This window comes from Scophthalmus maximus, chromosome 1 (genome assembly GCF_022379125.1).
Source record: "Scophthalmus maximus strain ysfricsl-2021 chromosome 1, ASM2237912v1, whole genome shotgun sequence".
Classification (NCBI taxonomy): Eukaryota; Metazoa; Chordata; class Actinopteri; order Pleuronectiformes; family Scophthalmidae; genus Scophthalmus; species Scophthalmus maximus.
Window position 1 is genome coordinate 14,675,998 of NC_061515.1, and position 27,856 is coordinate 14,703,853.

At 44.7% G+C, this 27,856-nt stretch overlaps 1 protein-coding gene across 1 annotated transcript in view; it reads left to right on the forward strand.

Annotated features, from left to right (window-relative positions):
* The first annotated feature begins 288 nt into the window (after positions 1-288).
* erfl3 (Ets2 repressor factor like 3) overlaps positions 289-27,856 on the forward strand; it is a 46,837-nt gene continuing 19,269 nt past the window's right edge. The window contains exon 1 of the mRNA XM_035641481.2: positions 289-1,030. Coding sequence (XP_035497374.2) covers positions 1,009-1,030 — 22 coding nt within the window. The 5' untranslated portion in view covers positions 289-1,008. The remainder of the gene's footprint in view (positions 1,031-27,856) is intronic.

The window sequence follows — 27,856 nt, forward strand, 5'->3', positions numbered from 1 at the left end:
CCCGCTCTCGCGCCACTCTCGAAAACTCAGGACTCGGATGTGACGTCACGGCGACGGCGCGCTGTGGCGGTCTCCGGGGCAACGCCGCGTGCTGCATTGACGCCAGCCCAGGCCGAGGAGGCTCGTGGGGAGTGGGCGTGGCTCGCCACGTTAGCCACCCCCCGCCCCCCTCCCTCCCGTCAGTGTGGGCGGGCCACGCTCGGAAGAGAGCGAGCGAAACACGACACCCCGGGGACGGAGAGAGGCGCGGGGGGGGGGGGGAGGAGAGAGAGAGAGAGAGAGAGAGAGAGAGAGAGAGAGAGAGAGTAACACTGAGCGGTGCGAGAGAGAGTGAGTGGAGCGACTTGGAAGGAGAGAAGAAAAGTCTGTAAAGAAGAAAGAGAGGCTCCTCTCCGACGGTACTTTCTGTCAAAGAAGTAACGAGGCTTTGCGGCGGAGAGATGTCAAACGGCGGCCAACATGCGGCTGAGGCGGAGTGAACAGCTACCGGACAGTTAGCGAAAGAACTTGTTAGACAGAGAGAAGGAGAGAGAGAGAGAGGGAGAGAGAGAGAGAGAGAGAGAGGGAGAGAGAGAGAGGGAGAGGGAGCGAGATAAGGCTCCTCGGCTGCATCGAGTCGGGACGTTCGTCGCCTTTTCCCACTGCAACTTGAGAGCGAAGAGTCCGGCTGCTGCTCGACCACGGGACGAGAAGGCGAGGAGCGAGGTGTTGACCGCTCAGCCCGGCGGAACGCGAGCCCCCTTGAGAGGGAGAGGGGGAGAGAGGGAGGGAGAGAGAGAGAGAGAGTGAGGGAGAGACAGACAGGGAGAGACAGAGAGAGAGAGAGAGAGAGAGAGAGAGAGCGCGCGGCTCGGGCAGCACTCGCAAAAGTTTGGCCGTGTGTCTTCACCGACTTTCTCCAGATTTGGCAACTGGCGGCGGAGCGACAGGCCGAGAGAGGCGCCGACTTCTCTTTCCACGAGCAACTTGGCGGAGACCCTCCCAGTTCGGTGAACTTGAGCGGGGAGAATGAAGACACCTGGAGATAATGGTGAGTTCGTGTGAGCCACCATTGTCTTGTTCCCTCGCCGCGGCAGAGCCATCGGCACCGTGGCGACACCGCGGGCGACTGGCGAACAAAGACGGATCACTACCGGCATCTGCTCCAAGTAGAGCGAGCGAAACACACGTATACACACGCGAAGTGTCGATCGGAGTTCTCTGGGCTCGTGCAGCAGCCCATTGTTCAGGTTCGGTGCAGGTTCGGTGCTGTGTTCAGGTTCAAGAGGAAGTGGTATTAAACTACTGTACAGTTGTTACAGCGACATCCTCCGTGTCGCCCTGACAACCCCGGTTCACCATCACCGACACCTTTCAAAGAGGTGGCAGAAAAAAAAATCCTGGAGGCACCGTTTGTGTGTGTGCGCGCGTGTGTGTGTGTGTGCGCGTGCGTGCGTGTGTGTGTGTTTGTTTGTTTGTACTGACTGAGTGAGTGGGGGGGCGGACGTGTTGATAAGTCACTCGCAGACTCTTCCCCTGTTGGTGGCGGAGCTGAGGTGATTGGATCTACAGCCAGGTACACACGGGGAGTTGTCTGACAATGAACCCAGTAATGGGCCATGCGATAGTCAGGTACTTGGCCTGTCAGCATATTGAAGTGGGAGGTGTGTGTGTGTGGGGGGGGGGGGGGGCTTTCCAGTAGTCAGCTGAGGTCTGCGTGTGTGTGTTTGTCTAATTCCTGAAATGCTTGCATAAGTTGGCTCTTGCTCTGCTCTGTAACAGACGGGGGGAAATGTTTTGTTTTTCCCCTGAGAAAGGAGGAAGTGGAAGTACTACCATTTGTGCCAGCTCTGCACTTTATTAGTTCTGTCACAAATGAACTATCTGCCTGACACTTTGTTCAAGTCACGGAAGCACATCTGTTTGCTTTTCTGTTGTCAGTTGACATGACTCAACCAGCCTCCAGCTGATACAAGAGGCACTTTTTTTCTCACCAATTTACCATTTGAGAAAAAAAAAGTTATTTTAGTTATTTTTAAAAGGTGGAAAACAAATCCAATAGTTGCTCAATCCTTCCTTTAAAGATTGCTGATTTCCTCTGACATGTATCATTGCAAATATTTGGATTCTTTGCAGGTTTTTAATTTTATTTAACTTGAACAAATCAAGACTTCTGGAGATGCCACATTTAACACTTCAAACATCTCTTGATTATTTCTCAGATGTAAGCATAAAAATGATTATTCAAAGAAAAAAGTGGAAGATTAATAATGAAAATAATGAGTTTGTGGTAAAGCCCTGAAGCAGACTCAAAGCCCCCGAGACTGAGTGGATCACATCTGAGAGTGTGCAACAGCCATTTGTTGTCCATGACCCTCTGTGTAAAACACATTTTTTGAAGTTGTGGTTCCTGCGGGAGCAATGTGGTCACTTTTTGAGGAGCTACTGGTAACAGGACCATGTGTGTTTGTGATGGACAAACTGCTGGCACAAACTTTGCCATTTGGGATGTTCCCCTCCCTTCCCCCACCCTGTCCCCTCCTGACTCCTGCTGCACCCAGCCTTAGCCCCTCAGCCCTCCACATTCCTGCGCACACACACCCACTCTGCAGCAGCCCTGAGGAGGCAGCCATGACATCACACCACAAGTAGTCCTTTTACTACCATGAACTCTGTGCTTGTGTGGCAGCAGATCACTTGAGCTCTTCTGGGAGGGTTACTATAAATTGGTTGTGCGTAGGTAATGGGTTTGATGCATGCAGTGGGTGTGTGTTTGTGTTTGTGTAGCAGGTTGGTTTTGTTTGTTGTATGTTTAGGATAAGTGAAGAACATTAACTTGTCCTACTTTGTGCTGTGGTTCTGTGTGGATCTGACCAGTCGTATTCACCATTAAACTGTTTTGATAGAAGGGCAGCCCCTCATTATTATTACATAACTGAACTTGTAGTTAATGTGTGAACACTAATGACTTAGTCTAATGGTTTCAAAACCCAAAGTTTGCCACTTTATAATAATTATGACTGCAACAAACAATCATTTCTTTCTTTCTCGATCAATCGATTAATCGCTAGATTTATAAAAAGTTTAAAAAAAAATAGTTTAAAGAAAGGCCCATCACCATTTATTTGACCCCAATGTTTAGTTTATAATAATAAAAGTTTTGGAAAAACAGCAAATCTTTTCATTAACCAGCAAACACTTGATTTAAAAAATATATATAGTAACTTAACTAGCTCTAAAAAGCTTCTCACCTCTTATCCTATAACTGAAGGTTATAGGATAAGAGTTATTTATCAAAATAAAATTCTATCAACTTTTTGTTGATTCATTAATTAATTAATCCTTTCAGCTGTGGTTGATAAATATAGCATCTCCGTCTCAGGGGCACGATCGTGTAACATCGCATGTAAATAGTTGAATTATTGAACTGGTTAATCCGCGGTGCTCCCCTGATCTGTCTGATCTCCTGCTGTTGCTGCGTTTTCCAATCAGAACCCAAGTTTTAACCCTTAACCTATGAAGATCCCATCGTTTGGAGTGAACACACTTGTGTTGGATGTGTGTAGGATAAAAAAAAATGTAATCATCCCTTACCCGGATGTGTGGTGATTTAGGATTACGTCCAATACGGTAAGATGCTGCGTCTATGAGCTTACGTCTGTTCTCTCCCATCACTGGACACTTCCTTTGCCCTCCTGTTTTTTCCACAGTCCCTTCATTAGCCTGAATAGATGATAGGATTTCTGCTGAGATGGAGAACTGATGTGATGAAGCAGGAAATGGCGGGGCCCCTATAGCTGCATCTGGTGTTGTTGTTGTTGGTCGATCATTGTCGGTATAGGAAAGGATCCAGTTTGGTATCTGTTCATGTCACTGCTGTTCGTTTACCTGGTCTGTTTTAGTGTTTGATGAGTCTGGGAGATAGGTTTGGGCGTTAAGTATTCTACAGGTTGTGTAAGTCAGCAGACAGGGAGCTGGGGGTCTGTAGCAAATTGTTTGCAACATATATCTACCTTTGTGTGAGCCTCAAAGGCTGTGCTAATGATTGATCAAGCTCTGGCTAAGAACACACACACGCACACACACACGTACACACACACACACACACAAATCAGTAACTGCACTACTGTATATTTCCCACTTCACAATATGTTATCTATGGCCCCACTGCACACAAGCTGTACCCTGGCTTTTGTGTTGAACCCACTTTCCTCCATCCCTCCCCCAAGTGTGACAATTTTTTTCTTCCACCACCTCTGTCATTCTTATTCCTCTCTCTCTGACGGGATAAGGACTGGTGTGTGTGTCTTTGTGTGATGGAATTGCATAGTGGGACCCCTGGCTCAGGAGTGGCCATTGTATGTGTATGTGTGTGTGCGTGGAGTGTGGGACAATGGTGGGAGTGGGGCAGGGCCTGGGCCTGATTGTGTGCAGACTTGTGGGGCCAGGGACCTCTCATTGTGCTCATAATGGTGCGGAGTAGCTCATAGTTTGGTGGTGCTTTTGACAAGTGAAGAGACTGCACTGCGTGTGTATGCCTGTGCGTGTGTGTGTGTGTGAGAGAGAATGTGTTCAAGGAAAAGCGAGGTAATTGTGGCAATCCCGCTCTATTTATCATCAGTCACTCAACTACGTAGTTTGATGATGGTTGTTTTTTCTTTTCTTTCTTTGTGCTCCTTGCTGCTTCCCTAGACTGATTGACATGCTATAGAGCTGTTTCACCCTCTATTTTCACACCCACACACACACACATGCACACGTACAGAGTCCTGACTCCGGTCTTATGATGTGGCAGGGCAAGAGACAAAAGGGTAGCTTGTGAGCAAGGCCTTTAGAGGAAACATTTCACCTTTTCCCTGTGTGGTTTTATGTGTGCGATTGCAGGCATATGCTTTTCAATCTCAACACACGACCGCTGTGATGATAAGCGCAGCGATTAGCCTTATCTGTGAAAACTCCCTCGCAGTGCTGACCACAGCAAAACCGCTGCCTCCCATTATCCCAATATAGTTTTATAGCCTGCTTTATGGGACAGTGCCCTGCTGGGATCCAGCTCAGCCAACGCGCTGAAAGCCTGAAACAGGTGATGTTCCATAGCAGAACCGGCTGTCTTCCATTTGAAAAAGCAGGCAAATTCTGTTTGGTGACAAAAATCAGTAATGTGAAGGTAGTTTTAATGGTGTTTTAACTTTTTGTAAAACATTATTTTTCATGCTAATAACAGATAGACTGAGCATTCCCAATGCAGCGGCAGCATGGCCCAGGTTTCCTTGTCACCCCAGCTCTTCATAAAAGTTTTGATATGGCCGTCTGTGAAGCTAAGTTGACAAATGACTTCTGGTAGACGGGGCGCTCAGTTGTGGAAATGTCTGTATTTAGCCAGGAATGTGACCAAAGGGAACAATGTGCCCAGCCAGTCGACACTAATAGACCTCCCCACCATTAGGCCTGTGCCGCCCTTGACCAGGGAGACCACAGCCAGCAAGGCGGTGTTACCCTTGACGGCCCGGGTGCTTTTGACTGCTGTCCCTCGCTGCCCGTGGTCCGTTCACACCCCCAGAGACCCACACATTAACCTCACATCGGAGCATGGAGTCCTATAGATTATCGGACCGGTTTGATCAGCTGCATGGCTGTGAGGCTCGACACTAAAGAACTCCATTTACTATTCACCTTTTGACGCTGATAGAACAGTTGCAGGACTAAATGTGTCCTCAGGCCACACGCGTATGTCTGTGATGTGAGTTGAACCTAGTTTTACTGCAACGCCATTGGTTGTAGTCATCGCACGACCCCCATATTGACTTTATTGGTTATTGGTCAGTGTTGGTAATGGTATGGTTCTGCGTGTCTGGATGGGATGGACTGTTGCTGCATAACTGCACATAACACTTTTGAGGAACGTATTTGTGAGTACACATACACACAACACACACTCGCGCACACTCTCACTGCTGCCTTTTATTGGAATTCTTGGACCTCCCACATTCCTGCTTAGAAGGTTAATAGTTGCCGGCTGTGTTGCATTACACATGAGGGGAAAACACAACAGTCACTATCTCTGCAAGCCTTTTCCTGAACACACTCACTCACTGACTTGCAAAGCCGTGCGTGCATTCATACATTTTAAATACCTTTTCATATCGATAAAATGTATTGTTAGCGTGCATTTAAAATAACACTTTTTTATTTCATAATTTTTAATTAAAGCTGGTGGCATCAAAATGCACACTAACTCAATCATGCACACACACCGAGGCTCCTTTTTCAAAATGGGTATCAGAATTCATGTCGAGAATGCAGTGGGGTGTGTTGGTGTGCTCGGATTGACCTGCACTGTTCAGCAGCTGTTTGTTTGCGCATGCATGTGTATTGAAATGTAATACAGGGAGTTCACAGAGCCACATTGTTGTGGAGGTGACTCAGAGTGAGGCGCAGAATGGCGCGTTATTGTAAAAGAAATATCAAGCGTGTTTATTTCGGAGATATGGTTTTCTAGGTGTGAACAAGGTGTGCACATCAGTGCTTGTGGGTGAATGTGTAAAAGCTTCTCTGTGACGACGGCGCCACTGTAAATGATCTGAGTCTGATGGCATGCGCGCGCACACACACACACACATGAAGATCAGGTAACTCTGTTCGTTTGATCCCTCCAGACGAGAGGTTTTATTTTGGATCCTCACAACACAATGTCTTGTCCTTAAGGTTGGAGCCTGGAGTGTCACCTCTCTGGTGGTTGGTGTATAACCGGGGTTTAAGCTGTCAAGACCATGGCGGCAACTACTCACCCAGGAAGTCGGTCGTGGAGCTAACTTTTTTTCAGCTCTATCCCTAAAAAGTGGGAGCGTCGACGAGGTGGAGCTAGGAAGTGTTTACAATGATTTGCATTCACCGCTAGTACTTGTGTCGTTACTGATCAGAACCAATCAGGGAGAGAATGTGGGTGACTGCGTCTTCGTTTTCAAACGTCTCCGTTTTTGCCCGTTTATACTACAACACAGCCCCGGAGTTTTTAAACTGCAACTGGGCGAGAACAGTAGCATTTCCAAACTATTCTGTTTCAGGTGCCTAAAAAAACTCCAGAGTAGTGTGGACGGATGTGGATATAGCCATATGTGTAACTGTTAGTCATTATTTATCATGTAGAAGATTGGCCAGTTTGCCAATATCAAATTCAAACATGCTTTCTCCTTTGGCTTGCCTGTGTGTGCGTTACAAATCACACACACTCATTTGGACTTCATTTGTGTGTGTATAGTAGTGTCTAAGTGTGTGACAGAGATTGGGTTGCCCTCCAGTCCCAGGCCCTTTGAGTCAGGGAGGTGGTGAGTGGAGCTCCTAACCCCTCTCTAACCCCTTAAGTCCAGCGCAGTCCAGCAGACACTCCCTGCAGAAAAGCAGCAGTGTTTGAATAGTTCCTCTGGCTATTTTTATCTGGGAATCTGCCTCTGTGCTGGACCCAGGGAGCTGGGGTGGAGGGCAAATGTCTAATCTAAATTCGGACGATGGGAAGTCACCAAAAGGACTTCTGTGCCACTTGGATTGTGTCGATATTTTGTGTGTGTGCGTCTGTGTGGTTGGCTGTCGGGTATTGAAATGCCGCCTGGCGCCAAGTTAAACTTCTTCTCTTGTCACCCTCCTCCCCCTCTCTCCCTTCCCCCATTCCTCCATCTTTTTTTTCCTGACTTCCCTCTTTCTCTCTCCACCCCATGTGAGGAATGCAAGATCACGTTTGCAGTCTTCTCTTCAACCAGTCTTTCCTCTTCCTCCGCCTACAGGCCTTTCACTTTGCCTGCTCTCTCGCAGTTTTCTCCTCGTTTTCTCTCTCCCCCTTCCTGCATGTTCAGACCTGTTCTCCTTTGTACGTCAGAGCCCACTTTTTTGAACTCTGAGCCAACTCATCACAGCCCGTGTATGTGAATGAGAAAGTTATGTGCGTTTGAAAGGCAGGGCTTTAGGTGGGAATGCAGTGTCAGTTGTAAAACGTAAGACTTCGGGGGAACACACTGTCCCAAACCGTTGTTAAAAAGTTTTATTCTGGTATAGTAAACATTTAAGTTAACACCACCTTAATGGTTCTTTCTTAATGTGAGCAGAGGGATATTGTATGACAAAACAGCTGGGGGGCCGAAGGATACTGGATTCTTGGGGCCTGATGTGACCGGAATATATATTTCAGATGTTATTCTTTGTGTTAGATATATATTGATAAGGACTTTTTCCAGTAATATATTTTACTAACTTACCTTGAAGACACCGCCTGACTCCGCACCTCTATCTTCTCAGCTGTGATGGGTACCCTGCCACATGCGCTGGGCTCCAGTGTGCGAACCCACAGATGCTACATAACTGTTAACCAAATGGCACCCTGTCCAGTAGGACTAGCAGTAACACACTGTGGTTGCACGAAGGAAGCAGATAAGTGGAATAGAGACATCCTCTGCCTTTTTATCAGCTGTGACTGCTTCATCTAATTTCATCCTTCTGGACGTGTATTCACAGCCTTTTACACGTTTTTTTTCAGGTCACAGGCCCATTGCTGAGTGCTGCTTGTTAGCTAAACTTCTTATTCCCGAGCCAGATAAAGCATGAAGCCATCCAGGGGGGGGGGGGGGGGGGGGGGGCTGTGTGTGTGTGTGTGTGTGTGTGTGTGTGTGTGTGTGTGTGTGTACATGCACATGCACATGCACATGTCCCTATAGGTGAGTGAAACCTTTTAAGCATCGATTGGCCCACCCCATCCCACCATCCTCTCCTCCCTCTCACTAACATTTGTGTCACCAATCCATGGACCAATACCCCAGTGGCAGCTCCTCTTCCATTAGCCTCCTCCTCCTCTTTCCTCCTCTCTCCAGCCCTATGTCACCCTACCATATCTCCGTTTCACTGGAAACCTTCATTTAACAGCCAACCTGACTTGATGACCAGATACGACACGGTTTTATGCTGATGGGGCTCAATTTGTGTATCCGTATAACCCTGTATCCTCACTAGGCAGCGGGTTTTGTTAAGTAAACTCCAATTATGAGCTGAGAGTCAGACTGGATCACACGCCGGTATCAAGTGTAAGTTGGCAATTGTAGACCTGATGCATAGTACATGCATACTGTATGTTCATACATACACAAACACATACACACACACTTCTCCTAAGATGTGCGGTCATGGTCAGAATTTAATGCGGTGGATTGTACTCACAGCAGGAGAGAAGTCTTGACTATTTTTGCCCACTGGCCATCGTCCTCTTTAACGTTCCAAAAACTTCCTTCCTTCAGGACACTGGCTTTTTCTTGGCTCTCCAGGTGTGTGTCTGAGTGTGTATTTGTCTCTACTTGTGTATCAGAGTGTGTGTGTGTGTGTGTATGTGTGTGTGTGTGTGTGTGTGTGTGTTGGCCTGAGAGAAACTGAATAATGCATTGGATCATTGGAAAGGTATTTATAGGAAAGGACCGTGATTAAAGTTTAATGACAAAGGCGGCCATCAGTGCTGCACATCATATAACATATCCTACACACACACACACACACACACACACACACGCACACACGCACACACGCACACACAGAGTGAAACATGAAACATGCTCATCTCATCACATATTTGTCCATAAGTGTGTCAGCCAGTCTCATACGCTGAACCACTCTCTTCTAGATCTTGTAGTGCCTTGACCTGAACACATCTTCTGGTACTTTTTAGACACTTGGTGATTTCTTTGAAGTTTGAGTAAATTATTAATGTTGCTGAAATGTGGTCAAAGACAGTGTTGTGGACAAACACCTGTAGTCTGCACCTCTGTATTTAAGCATTTTATTGTGGTTGCTTCCTCTTTTACTTATGCTCCTTTGAAAACCTGTCCCTTGTAACATGGTCATTAATGTGGAGTTGCACAGTGTGCAGGGTGACAGTCTGCGCTTATGACTCTCTCCCGACCACACAGACATGCTCATACTCTCAAATTAAAACCAGCCACAGAAAGCAGCCGAATGAGTTTGGTTTTGACCTGCATTTTTAATCTGCTATAAATATTTTCTTTTCAGGAAATTCTTTAGATTTGCAGAAATTACTCTATTTGCATCTTGTTCAGCCATTTGTGAGATATCCACCGGGGCAGTGCGAGCAGTCGTCTTTAATGATTACTCAATATTATATTTAATCTATCATATAATGTGATCATTTACTTTTGATTTTGATTTTAAATACATAACAAACGTGGACTGTGCTGCAAACAAAGCCCGTGTTAAAAGTTGTGAATAATATGGAATATGGAAATTTATATTCCAAGCCATCAATGATCTTCTATTATTGAACTCTTAACATGGCTGGTGATCAGTAAAGGAAAAAGCTTAAATTTGCATCCCTGGTCCATGACATTGAGGTTAAGCAGCTTGCCCAGCCCCTGCTGTCTTTGTGTACATGTGATATGTGTGCGCGCCACTGCTTCTGTACAGTAGCCCTGCCCACGGTCACAATAGTTTTATCCATGTCCATTTTTAGCATCAGATGTGGCCCAGTGAAATTACGTAACAAGCAAGCAGTTGCATGCGGGTGGGCGCACACGCATATAGACCTACTGTACATACACACACACAGTGATTGTTGTTTTTGGGGATTAAAGCCTTTGATGAAGAGAACAGTGAGCTAGATCTCCTGACCAGTCACAGGGTGAGCGGGGGAAAAGGAAAGTAGGGAATGGATCAAGAACGGCAGAGGGATTTACAAAAGGGAAGGGGGAGAGATGACGAGCTAAATAGGGAGAACCAGAAAGCCTGATGGAGGAAGAGAAAATGGACAAAAGGTGCCTGGTTATTGGGGCGGATAAGAGTTCATTAAGAGAAGGGCTAAAGGGCTCTTAAACCCAGGACACTAATTAAAATCTTATTTAGATGTGGGTGTTGTGATTTTAGTACAGTTGCACTATGGCAACTAAAACGCCATTAAAAGAGATGGCAACATAAATCCTGAGCGAGAAACTGATGAGTGCTGAATTGTCAAACAGATTTTATCAGCATATTTTCTTCAACGTGGCGGGTCTGGATTTTTACTGCCACCATGTGCATCTGTGTTATACATGTATACATGTTACCTTGGAAACAAGTCACAAACGCAGCATCTTTTGCCTGCCGAGAGATGTCAATCAAAATACAACGTTTACTAACTGAAGTGCTGTCAAGCGCTTATGCCGTCACACACATTAATATACTCGGGGGGGGGGGTCTTTCACACTTTCATACACGACATGGCCCACAGCGAGTATACTCCCTGTGTGTAAGTGGGTATTGTGTTAATAGGGTTATTGTGTTTGACCGGCTCAGGTATTAGCCTCGTTCTGTTCAAAGGTACGATCTACTGGAGCTGGGACAATACGCTTATCTCAAAACTTGATAGTGTCAAAATACTTGAGTACCAAATTCAATTGTGTATTGCATATTTTAATTATTGCGATTCAATATCACAATTTATGGCAATTTTCCTTAACTTTTTTGAACATTAGAGAGGGGGGGTGTATTTAATGATTCATATTTCCAAAAACAATTCACATCACGTCATGTCAGTCTTTCTGAGTTTTATTTGAGCAACATCATTGCTATAAAGCTCTTGGCATGCTGCTGAAGCCCATGCTGATTAGAAATCTGTCATCAGGATTAACACTGAGGATGTCAGTAGGCCGTGGGCCGAAATAGAAGTCCAGTTGGTAAATAAAGTAATGTTGTAATAAAGTTAAACAAACCACTGTTACACTCGTGAGATAAAGCGGTGTAACAGTAGATAATAACATAATGTTATCAAGAAGTGAAACAAAGCAGAACCACTGAAGCTTTTATTTCTTAAGTTCCGGTTCGTCTCTGGCAGGAAGTGTTCGTGTAGTTGCTGTGAACTTGAAACTTCCGGTCAACAGGCGGTTGGGCAACTGTAGTTAGCAGTTAGCATAATGTTGAAACATTATTGCTCAATGTCTTGGTAAAACCTAAGAATTCAATCATGGAGGCTGTGACTACGTTTCATCAAACTTAACAGCTCATTTGTTGATTCTAACAGCCTAACCGGCTAGGTCCTGAGCTAACTGTTACAGGGAGGAGAGAGTGCAGAGGTGTGTGTGTTAATGGGGCATCAGCACATGTGTGTGACTCATTGATGTCCGCATTGTGAATGTGTAAACATTTAATTTTTGGTATAATTTAGAGTTAGGCAATAGGTCACAACATTATTATGCATCCAACCTGTGGTTGATATTTTTTGTTTTGGCTCCAAAATCAGTCAAGTTACAATCAGAATAGCAAGACTCATGCACCGAACTTTAAATTTCGAAAGCAAAATATATGTAGAGGTCAGAGCCCTTTCACGCTTTTACATATACACAGACACACACACACCTTTAAATTAAGATTTTGTTTATTGTAAATATTTCCTAAATCTGACAAAAGGGCATTGATGAGTGTATGTGAACGCAATGATTCTGGTGTTTTTGTATGTAGACATTTGTGTATGTGTGTGTGTCATCAAACAGTCATTGTGGAGGTGTAACTGAAGGCTGGTGGAGCTATCATTTCACGGGGAACCCCCATGCTACCTTACACCTGGATGATATGAGCACTTTTGAATCAGTGTTCAGGACAATAGTTTGTGTGAATGCTGTCTTTATGTTATGTGCCTTTTGTGTGTGTGTGTGTGTGTGTGTGTGTGTGTGTGTGTGTGTGTGTGTGTGTGTGTGTGTGTGTGTGTGTGTGTGTGTGTGTGTGTGTGTGTGTGTGTGTGTGTGTGTGTGTGTGTGTGTGTGTGTGTGTGTGTGTGTGTGTGTGTGTGTGTGTGTGTGTGTGTGTGAGAGAAACGTAACTGAGAGGTATCACTATTGTGTGTTCACACACAAACACGCACACACACCCACGTACAGTTTGGTCCAAAAGTCTGAGACCACTTCCTGATGCACGCCGCATACGCACACAAACGGCGAGGTAACGCCTCATGTTATGAGTTCCACCAAGCAGAGGTAATCGGTGTGTTTACACGCGGCTCTTACATAACGCCATCCAAGCAGTGCACGGACGGAGGGGAGGAAGTTCATTGCTCTCTCTCTCTTTCTTTGCCAGTCAGTCCTTTATCTCTGTAAACTGACTTCCTTCCCCATTGCTCATTCATGTCTCTCTTTTTCACTTCCTTCATTCTTGTCCTCTTCTCTTTCTCCTGACACCTGTTATTTTTTGTTCTATACGCAGTGCGAACAGCTAGATCAAAAAAACAGGTCCTTATTGAGTGAAGAAAATAACATTAGTTATAACATAAAGTCATGATAAATATAGTGAGGTAATATTCTTAAAAATGTAGCCAGTTGTAAGTAAGTAAGTTCAGGTGAGGACAATTCTGTGTTCATTGCCGGCCCAGGGTTAGGGTTATTAACGTATCTGTTCCGACTTCTCATTACAAATTGCCTCTTCATGCGTCTCCAGTAAAGACTTCCCCCGCATCTCACTTCCTTCGGTTTACATGAAAATAAACACCGTACAAAATTTCTGTTTGTAATGAACAAATGTTATTGTTTTTAGCCAGTTTGACTGTACAGATGTGTCCATTTGGCCCAGGACGCATTTGTGTTCACACAGCTAAGAGAATGTGGCCACGTCGGACTGATCGGATCTATTGTCCTTGTCGGACAACCCACTGCGCTTTTTTTAATACCAGGTCTGAACAGGGCCTTGCTCTCTTTCAGCCTTTGCTGTTCATATCTACTTTGAACCGTTCAATAAAGGTGTAAATATTCCCCGCAGGTTGGACTCCTGTAATTTAAGAATAAGTGGGCTTGTTGTCTCTCGTTTGACCGCTCAATTAGTTGGCTGATGTGCTCTTTTCCTAATCAGAACCCTTCCTGGATGAATCCATTATTCTTGGTTACATCAAAGCGCTCGCACCACTTTCACAACTCCAGGCCCAACCTGGTCGAGACTGCTAGGTCTTATTTACTGAACTTTTACGAGATTTAACTTTTCAGTTATTTCAGTTTTATTTTGTTCATCACCATTTCATAACACACATTATCTCAAGGCACTTAACTTGGTAAGGTCAATATTCCAGAGAGAAATGCATTTGTGCCACTTTTAATGTTAACAACCCAGTGCAACACAATGAATGTGGTCCTGGTCTGATTGTCTGCACCGTTATCCACATTTTAAGACGAGTGTAGACATTGTACAGTTTAAGCATTGAGATTGGGCTCTTTAACATTGCATTCATTACCCCTGCCGGCCTTTCTGGGTCTGGCAGGCCAGTCATAGCGGCATTGTTAATTCAATCAACAACACAGTCCCACTCCCACTCAGGGAGGCTATCATGAAACCAAGTTTAATACGGTTATTAACCCTAGATGGTATAGTCTGGTTCGTCGTGCGTTTGGCAAGGGATATGAGGAAACTGACGAGGACTGGTATGGCAGTAAAGCTTTGTGTTTACTGCTGACCTCATAGCCCAGCAGAGCTGATTGACTACCATTGTTTAGATTGGTGCCGGGTACCGAATAGTACGGGAAGGTTCACACAGCAGGCTGCGATGGAGCATGGTCATGTTGTAAGGTAAGCTGCTTCAAGGCCTTCCGTCACACATCTCTGCCTCTGTATCCTTTTCTCAACGCTCTTCGTTTCTGTATTTTTGCTCCTCTCTCTCAAGTTACATCACCATCGGCCTTTTCTCTCTCTCTCTCTCTCTCTCTGTCTTCCTCGCTCTCCCAGGCTCTTGCATAACGTCCAGCTTTATTTGCTCCAGCTGAGGATTCTAATCTTTCCCGCAAAGCACAGCGCGAGAGCAAACCAGGAGAGCAGAGGACGGGAGCCGACCAAGCTGACTTTTCTAACCTGCCTGTGTGCACTGTCTCGTTAGCTCAGTCACTCCACCCATAAATGAGATCCTGAGCAGGGCTCTGTTCACAGGCGCCAACCACACAAAGTCGAACTGTGTGTGTTTGTGCGCTTGCAATGGTAGTTTTCATCATTTATGTCTTCAGTCTATCATGTCAAGTGTGTCTGTGCTGGCATGTATGTCCCACCCCCCTTTGCTGCAGTGTTCTAGGTGCTTGATCTCTCTTGGCAGCCCCATGTTAACTGGGGGATAAGCACTGATTATCCACAAACAAACACACACCTTGGGAGACAATGATTATACATGATGAAGCACATTCCACCATTGTGGCCAAATGTGCTCATGACAGAGCGCCTTCTTGGCTTCAACTCAAGAATATTGCATTATTGTAATACATGCACACAAGTGTGCGCCTGCGTGTGTGTGTGTGTGTTGCAAATACTCTGTGTAAAGCAGTGTCCATTGAAGCGAATTCTCCTTCTCAGATTTCTCCGAATCTCTCTCATACACACATACAGAGGCGCAAAGAAAGGCACAGTAAGTCGGCTGGCTGGCAGCGACGTCCGTGCGAGGTGAGTGTTACATAATGCTGATCAACACTACTTAATCAGCTTTAGGAGACATGTTTAACAAGCTGACCAAGTGTGTATGTGTGTGGGGGGAGAAAAAGGGTCTGCGAGGAGTTGCAGGGGCGCAAGGCGAGGGCAAGGGCACCGGAGCAGGGCCTGATGGGAAAGCGGGAAAAGCTAAGCAGAGGAAGAGAACGGCGGGGGGGAAGAAGAGAAAGTGGTGACAGGCGGTGACACGGCATGTGTCTTTTGTCCTGTTTACGACAAGATAAACACACACACAAACACGCTGTGTTCTGCCCTCTGTGTCCCCCCTCACAGACCACTGTGATGCACAGGAGTGTGTGTGTGTGCATGTGTGTGTGAGTGCAGCGTGCATTTGCATGCCTGAGTGCATGTCTAAAGCATTTGTACATGTTGGGTGAAAGAGGAACACCCCACAGTAGTCAAGACATTATGAGTCTTTGTTAGGGATACTTTAGTCTTTCTTCAGTCTCAAACCTGGTGTTGTGTTCAACATGAAAACACAGCGAATGTTGAATGTACTGAATCAGCCAGCATGTGGTGTTGCCGTCCCGATGATTCACCACTGTAAACACCAATGACTCAGATTTGAATTGCCAGGAAATTGGGCCAGGTATCAAGAGCAAGAACTGGGCTTTCACAACAAGTCAGTAGTCCATTTTGATAGGGAAATTTTGTGTGTGTGTGTGTGTGTGTGTGTGTGTGTGTGTGTGTGTGTGTGTGTGTGTGTGTGTGTGTGTGTGTGTGTGTGTGTGTGTGTGTGTGTGTGTGTGTGTGTGTGTGTGTGTGTGTGTGTGTGTGTGTGTGTGTGTGTGTGTGTGTGTGTGTGTGTGTGTGTGTGAACAGTGTAAATTTAAATTCCATAAAACCATTATTTTTATACCTCAAGGAATTTATTGCATGATTTGGATTCATTTCTGTCTGAAATAGAAGTCTAAAGCAGCTTTGAAAAATCGTCTTTACTTGAGGTTTGACTTCACCTGTGACCAGCATGGCAACACCACAGGCTGTGTCCTCCCTCGTTCTTTTGTTTCGGACAACAAATGACTCCCATCTGGGTAATTTAAGAGAGGGACAACCACTCTGCCTTTACATTTGTCTGCGTGTTTCAGGGCAAATTGAGCTAAAATCATAATGTTTAGTTTATTTCACATTCTCTTTACTTTTGATGGCAGTTAATTTGGTCTTGCGGTTCACCGCTGCCAAGTAAATGTAGAGGACAACACTCAGTCTGAATGACTGTATTTCAGAAATGAATAACACATTTGCTTTGCGCTCTGACAGTGGCACTGTCGTTACACTGGTTCTTTTATGCCATTCCTTTTATTTCCTTTTCCCCCTTCTTCTTGTCTCTGCCTTTGACCTTTTCCCAGTTTTCTTTTCCTTCTCTTTTTCCGATGCACACGCATGCACACGCATACACACACTTCTTGGAGAATGACTAGCAGATGTGGACGGAGCTTTTTCCTTCATCTAAAATTAGCTGCGATAGAAGAATGGCAGGAAAGCGCACAGGGTTCGACGCACAAATGGGAGCGAGGGGGGTGGTTTGATGGAGGAATACTCTCGAAGTGGAGGAAGGAATAGCTTGATGGGACTTGGTGAAGTAGTGTGTATTTTTGGTACTGTTCACACACACACTGCTGACGCAAAGGAACCTCTGAGGACACATTCTACCAACACCTCAGACTTTGAATGTGCATGTTCTGCGGTGTCATACACTGTGTTTAGCTTTTTCCCTGGTGTTTAGGCCAGTGTGTAATGAATTTAATGCTTTTTAAGGGGCAGCAGAGGTGATTGAAGGTGGCGATCGTTTCAGTGTGCTTCATTGTTGGACCTTTTGTTTGACTGTAATGCCATTTATTATAATCCAAGTTGAGTATCCCCTCACATCCCCAATTTTGATCATATCTCTCTGGTAAGGTTGTAAACAGCAAATCCAACCAATCAGCGTCACCAACATTGTGATGCAATGCCGCTGTGCAACTCCCCTTCCCTCATTTTTCTAATGACCCATCTATTATCACTGTGGAAGCTGGATGTACACAGTTCATAAGCTGCTGTTCGCCCAATCAGCAGGGAAGCCGTTAAGGACAACAGCGTCGGTTGGTAAGCTGCCGCTGTCCCCTGTTCACTCTAGCACCCAAGGGTCCATTTAGAATACCTCTGCTTCACCCTCAAGTTAGATTCAACTCTCCCCTGAGGATCACATAGTCTAGAAGGGAGTGTGCGCGCATGTTTTGGATGGGAGTATAGAGTTGGTCAACAAGTGATGATGATGATGACAAAAGCACTTTCCCTGTACATTTTTACTTCATGGAAAACCAGTGTAGCTTTTATGACATTGCTGCATTTGTTTTCTACTGAACACAATGTAAGCGTTTGTACCTTACTACCCACGGTGGATACCTTGTGAATGCAGGCCATCACCTGCACAGTTTGCAGCAGCAGAGCTGTGAGAAAAACATGATTCCCCAGGGCCATCCACCTATTCCACTCTCACCTCTTATTCTGAACAACAGCATGTAGCTCATAACAAGAGGCACGCACAAAAACACACATGGCACAGCCACAGGTATCCCCATGTGAGCTTGGAGACTTTTGAAGATGAGTGTGAAAATGTTTTGTTGTGTGTGTTCGGCCATCGGGTCTTCACTCGGGATATCAAACGTATATCGTATGGCTGAACATGTAACATGTAAAGTAAAATGAATTGATACGGTCTTGAATAAGCATCAAGAGATTTCTCCTTGCATATGTAAGAGCCAAACTAGGGGATTATTTAAGTTAAGTGACACAGTAAATGTTAGTAAAAGTTTGTTTAGAAGAATTAATGGTTTATGAAACGAATAAATGACATAAGAGAGAAAAAATTCTCTCTCATGATGATGTTAAATAGAACCTGCCCACGTTGTTTGTCTTTGCAATCAATGTATTACTTTGCTCAGTCAAATAGGAAATTGACATTTTTGTTGCAGAGCACCAGCTGCATTAATAAATGGACTTCTAAAAGAAAGGAATTTTAATTGTTGTTTGAAACACAAGGAAAATCATTTACAAACGAAATCATCGGTTGCAATGTCGGTGGCGCTGATTGCTTCCATCCTCCAATTTGAACGACCATATATGTAATTTGTCCCTACTCTCTGACACAGCCCGTACAAGCGTTTTTCAAAGTCGCGTGGCTGCAGCGTACCAAATCTTCATCTGTAATAATGAAGAACACATGCTTCGGCTTATGGAATGGTCACCGTTTGGTTGGTTTAGGGAAAGATCATGGTGCGGCGAACAATAACTACTTTCCTGCAGTCGGAATACCTTCCCCTTGTCGTTAAAAGTAAACCTTGCTCAGATTGTGGAATGGCCATGGTCAGGAGAAACAATGACGACTATCGGTTTCCCACAGGAAACAAACAGCTGTCTCCTGTGTTCACATCCTGTTCTTTGTCACTCTATCCATGCACCCTGGCCTGTCTGCCTCCTCTTTGTTGCTCTAAATACTAAATCGTACTTTGCTCCTCTTATAATTACTACCGCTGCTAGAGGTTACAATAACAACAAAAATGTAACTATGGGTTGTAATGAGCACCTTGCACAGATGACCTACCTACCATACAACAACTACTATTGGTCTGATTCATAATTAGACAATCTTCTGTCATTTAAGGTTATTGTGTATTGATGCAACCCACGCACTAGGTTCAGTTAGGACTTTGGAAAAATTTTATAGAAATAAGACCTTGGATTAAAGTCCATAAACAATGAAATGTGTCACTGCATTAGGATTATAAAACCACAGCAATGAGACTACAGGTTAAAGTATTGTATAAACAAAGTTTAATTTACCAAATCCTCAGCCAGTGTCTTATCGGTCAACTCTTTTCTCTCCAAGACTTTTTTTCAGTTATTGAATGTAGACTCTACCACTGATACACGGAAATGAACCACTTGGGTTTATTGTCTATTTAAAAGAAATAAATAAAAGGTTGGGTCAATGGACAGGTTAAGTTGTGTGTCAGAACCGCCACAACCCTGCAATACTTAAAAAATATATACAGTGATTACATTGACTACTGCCAAGAAGCTTTGGATAGTTCAACAAAATGTTGCGCACAGTTGCTGTTTTAGGGCAACCTCCAGTTGCTATCAAGAGGATAAACAACCAAGCCCAGTTGCAAGTATCAAGATTATAATGAGGTTATTTCTGGAAAATGAGAGAAAAGGTGCATAACAAGCTCACTGAACGCACTGAATGGCTTGAAGTTTTGCCAACTAGCTGAAATCGACTGACATCTGACAAGGTGTCGGAATCCAAGTCAAAGTAGACACAGTTCTTCCTCACGCAGTGTTTTGATTTTGAAACAAAGCTGTTTCTTTAAGTTCAAGATACTGAAAGTGGCTGGCGGCGACACTTTGAAGCAAACAGGTTTTCAGAAAGTAAGAAGATCTTAACCAGAGGCCAAAGTCATCTGTTTTCCTAAGCTTTACTCCTGTTAATATCTAAGAATATAATGTCCTTTAGAGCTCCACTTTAACAACCTCCACACGTGCAAGATGTTGTTTTGTCAAACATTTTTTTTAAATCCTGACCAGGTCACTGAGAGAGTGAGAACAATTCAGTTTAATGTGCTTTGCCACAGGGCCACAAAGGGTTTTACCTTGTGCTGAACCAATGAGTCAACAAATGAATCAACTGAAAACCAATCTGCTAAATATTTGATAATCAATTTAAATTAAAATAATATGGTCACAGGCTCTTAGATTGGCCTGTTAGTCTAATATTTGATCGATCTAAGCCTTAATATCACTTGGCTGTAAAGACAAAACCTGTCACTATCCCTTGTCGGCTAAACAACTCATTAATCAGTGGAAAATATATTGATCAATTGCCCATGTCCCTTGAATCAACCAAACCTTGAGTCAAAATTGCATGTGTGGTGAAGAGACTACGGTTCATTTCTAATTACCATTGTGGTACTTCTGCCAACTGGCCTTAAAAGTTTTACTTTCAGGAAAAAAACTTGCAGTTGCAATTAAAACCAAAACTTTTCATAAATGTAGCAGCGTGTTGATCTGATCTTCAAAGAACAACTTCTAAACTGGGAGACGTGCGGCGTAAAGATCAGGTGTCTCGCTGCGTTGTCTCTCACTTGCCATCGCACATCCAAAATGTTAATCCACTGTGGAATGTGTCGACTCCAGATACCAGACAGCAGGTCTCCGCGTATGTGTTCATGACTCACTTGGCTTTCCTTTTCTTTTTTTACATAATATTGTTGATTTCATAACATTGTAGGAGGGGGGGGGGGGGGGGGGGTTACAATAAAAGTGCTCTCTGTCAAAGAGTGAGAGGTCTTGCTGTTTGACACAGACTTTGTTTCCAGCTCGTTGCAGGTAAACTGCGTTGGATTAGGCTGGAGGCTTGTGTGCCTTTAGCAGCCCCTGCTCTTGAAAATGGTGGACAAGTTGTCTTGTTCCCTGCCAAGGCTAGTTGGCGCACACACACACACACACACACACACACACAAGCGCAGCGTCACGCAGCGCAGAACTCTGTCTCCTGACGACTACCTGTTGCTGGCAGATTCAGCCTCCTACTCCTCGCTCGCTACCGCCCTGCTCTTCTCTTCTCTTTCTAATACCTGGTCTGTTTGAGTCCGTGTTCCATGCTTGAAAGGATTAATTGCCATTTATGCTTTATTTTTTTGTTCTTTGCGTTTTTCTGTGGGGAGGGGTATTTTTAGGCCTTAAGTGTCTGGTTGCCAGGAGACAGTGTTGGAAGGAGAGAGCGGGAGAGAGAGGCAGGATGCGTTGTGAATGCCGAATTACAAACACATTCACGCACTTAGTCAGCAGCACTGACGCACACACGTACACACACACACACTGGATGTTTTAGCCTGTAACTGTTAATAATGTGGACTTGTTATAGTAATGAGCTCAGTATGTGTCATGCCGTGTTTCACGCCATCAAATGGCAAAAGGGAAAGTGGTGTCAGAATTTTGGACCCCTATGTGTATATAAGTGTATATACTGTATATATACATCCCATTTAGTTGGGTGTCATGTGGACTGGGGGACTTTGAGGATCCAACCTCAGACCCTCCGATTAGTAATTAAGCTGTGTTTTTGTTGACAGTCAACAACACGCCCACTTGCTGGCTTTGAATTCTCTGGAGATTCTCCTGCTGTATTCTCACACGGGCTCACTCTGACTTTGGAGGCTTGGAGGAAAAGTTCTGGACAATGCCCGAGGCAGCATTTCAGACAGCCCCTCTGGAGCAGTTCAGCAAAATGCCCGGACTTCCGTGCACAAATGACAGCAGCTTGTGTGGCTGCAAGAAGCGGGCACCCTCCACTTGTGCTGCCTCCACGTCCTTGTGGAACTATACCTGAGGCCCTTCAGACCGAGTTAGTGGGTGACTGCACAAATGCTGCTGCTGCGTATTTATTCAGACAGTGTCTTACAATTTCCAATTACTCAAAACCCTACATTCCACAAAGTCATCGCCTTCAAACTTTTTACATAATGACTCAAAGAGTTGAGCTGAATGTACAAGTAAAGAGAGCTGTCTTACGCCTCCTTCTACCCATGGGCAACACACTTATACACAAACGTATATAAGATATTATGGATAAGTGTCATTTTTCATCTTCATAGCACTTTTCACCACATCCTCCAAGTGTACGTGTAAATACTTAGCCATGAACGTAATTATTCCTTAGTAGAAGTAACTATATTATTTCTGAGTATTGCCTTGATTCTAGACAGATTTTATTGTGTATCAGAAATGACACACACACACACACACACATTCACACACACATTCACACACACACACACACACACACACACACACACACACACACACACACACACACACACACACACACAGAGGAAACCAATCTGTTGGTGTGGTGTATAACTGTTGCTAACATCCTGTCCCGCTCTAGTGGCACATTCCTGGAAACCACCCCCCAAAAATACCACCTGTCACAGAGAAACACACACACACACACACACACACACACACACACACACACACACACACACACACACACACACACACACACACAAACACACCTTCTCTGCCTGACAGATATATTGTTCGATCAAGCCACATCTGATTTACTCCGGTGTGGCAAAGTAACTGATCTCACAACTACACAGTGACAGTCAAGTCACGTCGTGTGTGATGACAGCCACTTATCCACTGTCCCTCTATCAAAGGCCAAGCAGTGTGGGGCAAACAAAATATACTATAGCTTTGAACTTAAAATCTATGATTTTAAGTTCAAAGCTGTAGTATATTATCAGTATTAATGTCTGTATTGCTGTCGCCACACACAGGAGTGCACACGCGCAGTCAACACACACTCTGTCAGGCAGTAGTGAGAGTGGGCAGTGTGTTGTTGAACCTGAGGTGAAGTGTCAACTGGCAGCTCTCTGCCAAGCTGTTGGCTGGAGGAGTACATTAACACCAGACCGTGAGGTGGGGAGACAGAGTGAAGGAGAAGACAGGCGCCTGTGGCCCCTGACATGGTTGTGTGAGGCCTTTACAGCGTTTCTCTAAGAGTAACTTTGAAGGAAATTATTAGTCTGAAAGGGGGAAACGACCATTCAATTTATTTTAGCTCTGGCATTTGCGTTTCGTTTCAGCTTGTTTTGTCTGGCCAAAAGACTGGAATATAAAGAAGATAACCTTCCCTAAACATTTAGTTGTTAATTATTTCAGATAAATAATTTTATCACAGAGTCATTTTATCACTAAAATGATGGCATGGGCAACATGGGTAACATTCACTCCTGGTGGTCTGCTGATGCCAAAGCAATCCCCAGTGCAAAACACTGTTCTAATGACCTCCACGCAGTGAGATGCTTGTTATATAGATTTTTTTAAATTTGGTAATTTAATAGTGAGTGTTGTTGTATCAGTGCTCAGCATTGTCTCAAAAAGGGGAGTTCAAGCATCGTTTGATCATGTCTGACCAGGTATGAGGCTGCCACTGCTGTGGACTGGGATTTCTTCAAGATCTGGATGTGAAAAATGGTTTCTTAAGATTCTGCTCAACTCCAACATCTAAAATTATATGACTGTAAGTTTTTTGTCCTCTGGGCCTTCGCACCTTGGCTTGTGTGAGTGCAGCATGCAGAAGGTGTGTGTATGTGAGTGTGTGTTTCTAAAGAGGAGAGGTTAATGTCCTGGGAGCGGTGCGTCACTTTGGTGAGAGTAAATATACCTAACAGTGCCCCGAGAGCAACAGGACTCTTCTCTCACTGACACAATATTATTCTGCTGTTCTTAACACACTCTGGGGAACACACGCACGCACACAGACTTGCCCACCAGGCGTGTTTTTGAGTGTGATTACACAGACAGCTTCAGTTGTCCAGCCCACCAGAGCAGATCAGGTGCAGTGCCTTGGGGCCTGATGTGTGTTTGGTGGACAGAGCTCAGCATTTTAGTTCTCAAGGTTCTCGCCCTCACAGGATCCCACAGTCTAAAGTCAAGCTCTCACCAAATGAGTGCGGCCTCCTCAAATACCAGGCAACCTCCTCTTAGATTATCAAATATTAATTTAGGTTTTCAAGCGCACAATATGTTTCGATTGATTCCCCACCTTTTAGCCATTTACAATTTCAAAATTAACTTCTTGTTGTGTTGATTATTTTTGCGATTAATGGATCAGTTGTCTGGTCAATGAAATGGTGAAAAATTTCGACCTTGTTTTCCAAACCCCGAGATGATGTTTTGTTTTATCCACACACTGACAATATTTAGTTTACTGTCACAGAAACCAGAAATATATTTTCACATTCAAGGGAAGCTGAAATCATAGAATCTTGACCTTTTTATTCATAAAAACTACTTGAACCGATTAATTAATTATCAAAATAATAGATAATAGAAATATCATTTTATTTAGTAGTCGATTATGAATCGATTAATCGATTAACTGTTGCAGCTCTAATTGCATTAGCACACTATGCTAAAATGGCATAGTTTTTGAATATTACATGGACACGTGTGGAAACCTAATGTCTGAGAGGCTGGAAATCGATTTGGAAAACATGACTGTGGTTAACACTGAGCAGTCTGAACGTCTTTCTTAAATTTCATTCTCCAAACATGCAAAACAACTTGAAAGCCTTGCGTCAGCTAATGGGTATTTGAACTATATGCGGGGACTTAACAAGCCGTTTACAGTCTAGCTGGGGAGCTTGTGGATTAGAGGTTGAGATATGCAGCGGACGTCCCAAATGGACGCTCGTGCCTTTCTTTCTTTTCTTTTTTTCTCTCTTTCCTCTCTTGCTCCTCCCCTACAATTTCCTGGAAAAGACGTCCGTCTGTTCACTGGAAGGCGAGCTATACAGCACCGAGCCGAGAGACCGCATCGCTCGTCTTACATCATGTCCTTCTCACTCTCTGTCCCACTTGTGCTCTCGCTGCCTTTTCCTCTTCCTCCTTCAGCACTTCTGTACTTTCTCTTTTTTCTCCATCCATGTTGTGCGTCCTAGCACACACTCTCTCTCTCTCTCTTGCTCTCCTACTGTTGAACAATAACCCCAGTGTATGTGTGCGTTGCTATTTTTGGCCCCTCCAAGGCCACAAAGTACTCTCCTCTCTCCTGCTCTTTCTCCGTTTCTCCCTTCTGCAGCTATACGGCAGTGAGTAGGAGCCTATAGAAAATGTAGACGTTGGTGACATCTAAGAATAGTTGAGCGGTCTGCGAGGCGGACATGCTTTTGTGTGTGATGTGTGTGTTTACCCCCTCTGGCACACAGGTGAGGCTGGGGTGGTGAACTGCCTCCAGCCCGAACAGTTGCGAGTAATCTGGATTATTCACCACAGCGCACATTTCTCTGGGAGATTGTCTCCAAACCAGTCAAATCTACTCTGCATGCTGCTAATTATTCATCATCATCGTAGTCATCATCTATCGCAAATGCAAAAGAATCTGAAGTAATAGTGTGACATTAAATATAAGCTAAGCCCATCAGACGACCATTCTTCTTCTAGTCTGCATCTCTTCCAGACATTTCCACTGGTGACGGCTTCAAGCAGCTGATTCCACCCTTTGTTTTTGAGCAGACACATTGACAGACAGGGGCTGTCGTGAAACGTGCCGCCACATGCTGAAACATTTCTCTCACTCTTTGCGTAGAATACCCAATTCACTGCCCAAATCAATAATGTCGTACAGAGGTCTGACGCTTGTAGCCAGAGCTGATACGATCATTAGAAAGAAAATTAATTGGCGACAGTTTTAATGATAGATCAACTCTCAGTCGTCAGTATGTACCAGTTTCTTAGTTTTTTGTATGATAGTAGATTTAATATATTTGGGTTTTGAACTTCTTCAATTCTGGGGAAGTTGTGAGGGGTGTAATGTTCAGATTAATCGATAATGAAAATCATTGATAGCTGCAGCCCTTCTTGTATGTCTCTCATACAACATTGGTATATTGTGACATTTTTACATTTATACTCACAGAATTTTTAATGAATAGCATTTTGAGTTAAAGGTTCCCTCCGAAATTATCGGTTTTCCAATCCATAAACTTTTCTTTTTTTCTCCGTCTCTGTCGTCCCCTCACTGTGTCTCACTCTAGTCTTCCTCTAGTATCGGCCTGATGAATTTTTAATGGACTTGGTGGGAAGAGTCCAGACATTTTGGGAGTCATGCGTATAGGCTCTAATTACCCTCCTCCTCCTGCAGAGCCCACCCTCCTCTCGCTCTCCCTCCTTTCACTCTCACTTTCTCCATCTCACCCTCCTGTTCTTTTATTATTCCCTAACATCCCTCCCCTTCAAACTCCTGGCCTTGTGTTTCTGTCTGCTGTGCTCCGCGCTTCAGGCAGTTTCACTCATCCGAGCAGCTGTGACAAAGACAAGGCTGTGTGTACTTGTGTATGGATGTGCTATGGGCCAATACAAGACGGGCTCTCAATATTTAGTGTGCTCGCAGAGCATCCGAGCTGACGTGACCTCGTCCTCACCCACACACCGACTTGCAACGGTCTTTTCCCACATCCACGCTAAAGTTGACCTGGGTGAAAGTAGTACAGTGCCAGCCAACTGCTGCTAATGGCCGTTCAGAGGCCCTGAGCACTGTGTAAAAGCCCTGAGTCTGCAACTCCTCTGTTAGTTTGGCACAGGCCTGTCAGTTGATTTGCTGCTGAGCAGGACGCACAGCTCTGGGAATCTCTCTTCTCACTCCACTACTCTGTCTGACTGCCCGGCTGCCTTTTCACTCCTTCCCATCAGCCCCCGCTCTCGTCGTCACGTCAGCCCCAGGTTGACAATTATGTAAAGGAGCCTTAAATGGCATTTTCATATTTTGTTTTTTATCTGACAACAGATTACAGTATTTTTATGTTGAATAGCAACTGGCAGCATCATCTTGCTTCATACTTTCTACACATGTAAAAAGAAAACTGGAGGTAAAACTGGAGAACTTTTTGGCATTATCGCTTGTTAAAAGTACGAATTAAGTTTACTTGTTGCTTCAGCTTTGTCGTTGGGGCACGAGAGAACTAGAAGAATGAGGGATAATAGAAAGTAAAACAACTGATCAAATGAATAATGAGCTTTAAGAAATGGGACAAGAACTAATGTGAATCAGTGGCAGGAAGCAGCATGAACCCACAGGCCGACTTATGCCAACATTATATATTGAAGCTTGACTCTGCCTCAACAGGTGTCCACTTCTTCACAGCGTAGCGCCATTTCTCTATCTCCTCACGTCTTTTGTCTTTTTCTTTCCTTTCTCTTTTACTCTATACTCACTCAGTTGCTTTCATCTCCACGGACCTCCCCACCCTCCCTTCTCTCTCTCTTTCTCCTCTTGTGGTGTGTGAAAGAGTGTAGGTTATTGTTGGTCGGGCGAGCGGTGCACATAGCTGGAATAGCAGCAGCGTTAGAAGTCTGCGAGGGGCCTGCCACCAAGATCACACAGAGGAAAAGAGGCATCCGCACTCCTAGAGAGGAGTGTGGGGGGGGGGGGGGGAGGAGGAGGGGGTAAGCAATCTGACCTGGATGACAACAGACTACTAGACGAGCTATGATCTCATCACTCCCTTAATCCCATCCCTCCCACCCTCCTCCTCTTTCCTTCCATCCATCCATCCACCCCCTCTGTCCTCTCCCACTCTCGCCATTGTCCGTCTTTCTTTCTCTTCCTCTTCCCACTCTTGTTTCCCCGATCGCCCTCCCCTGTCTCTCTCTCTCCCATACTTTATTTTCTCTGTTCTCTGCTTGTCCTAGTGCTCACCCCATCTCATCTTGCCTTCTTCCCTTTCACTCCCCACCACTCCCTCACTCCCTCCTCTTTGCCCTCTTTGCATCCCTTTCTACCACCTGCCCCTCACTTTTCCTCTCTCTCTCTCTCTCTCTCTCTCTCTCTCTCTTGACGCACTTGCACTCTGTCTAGTGTCCC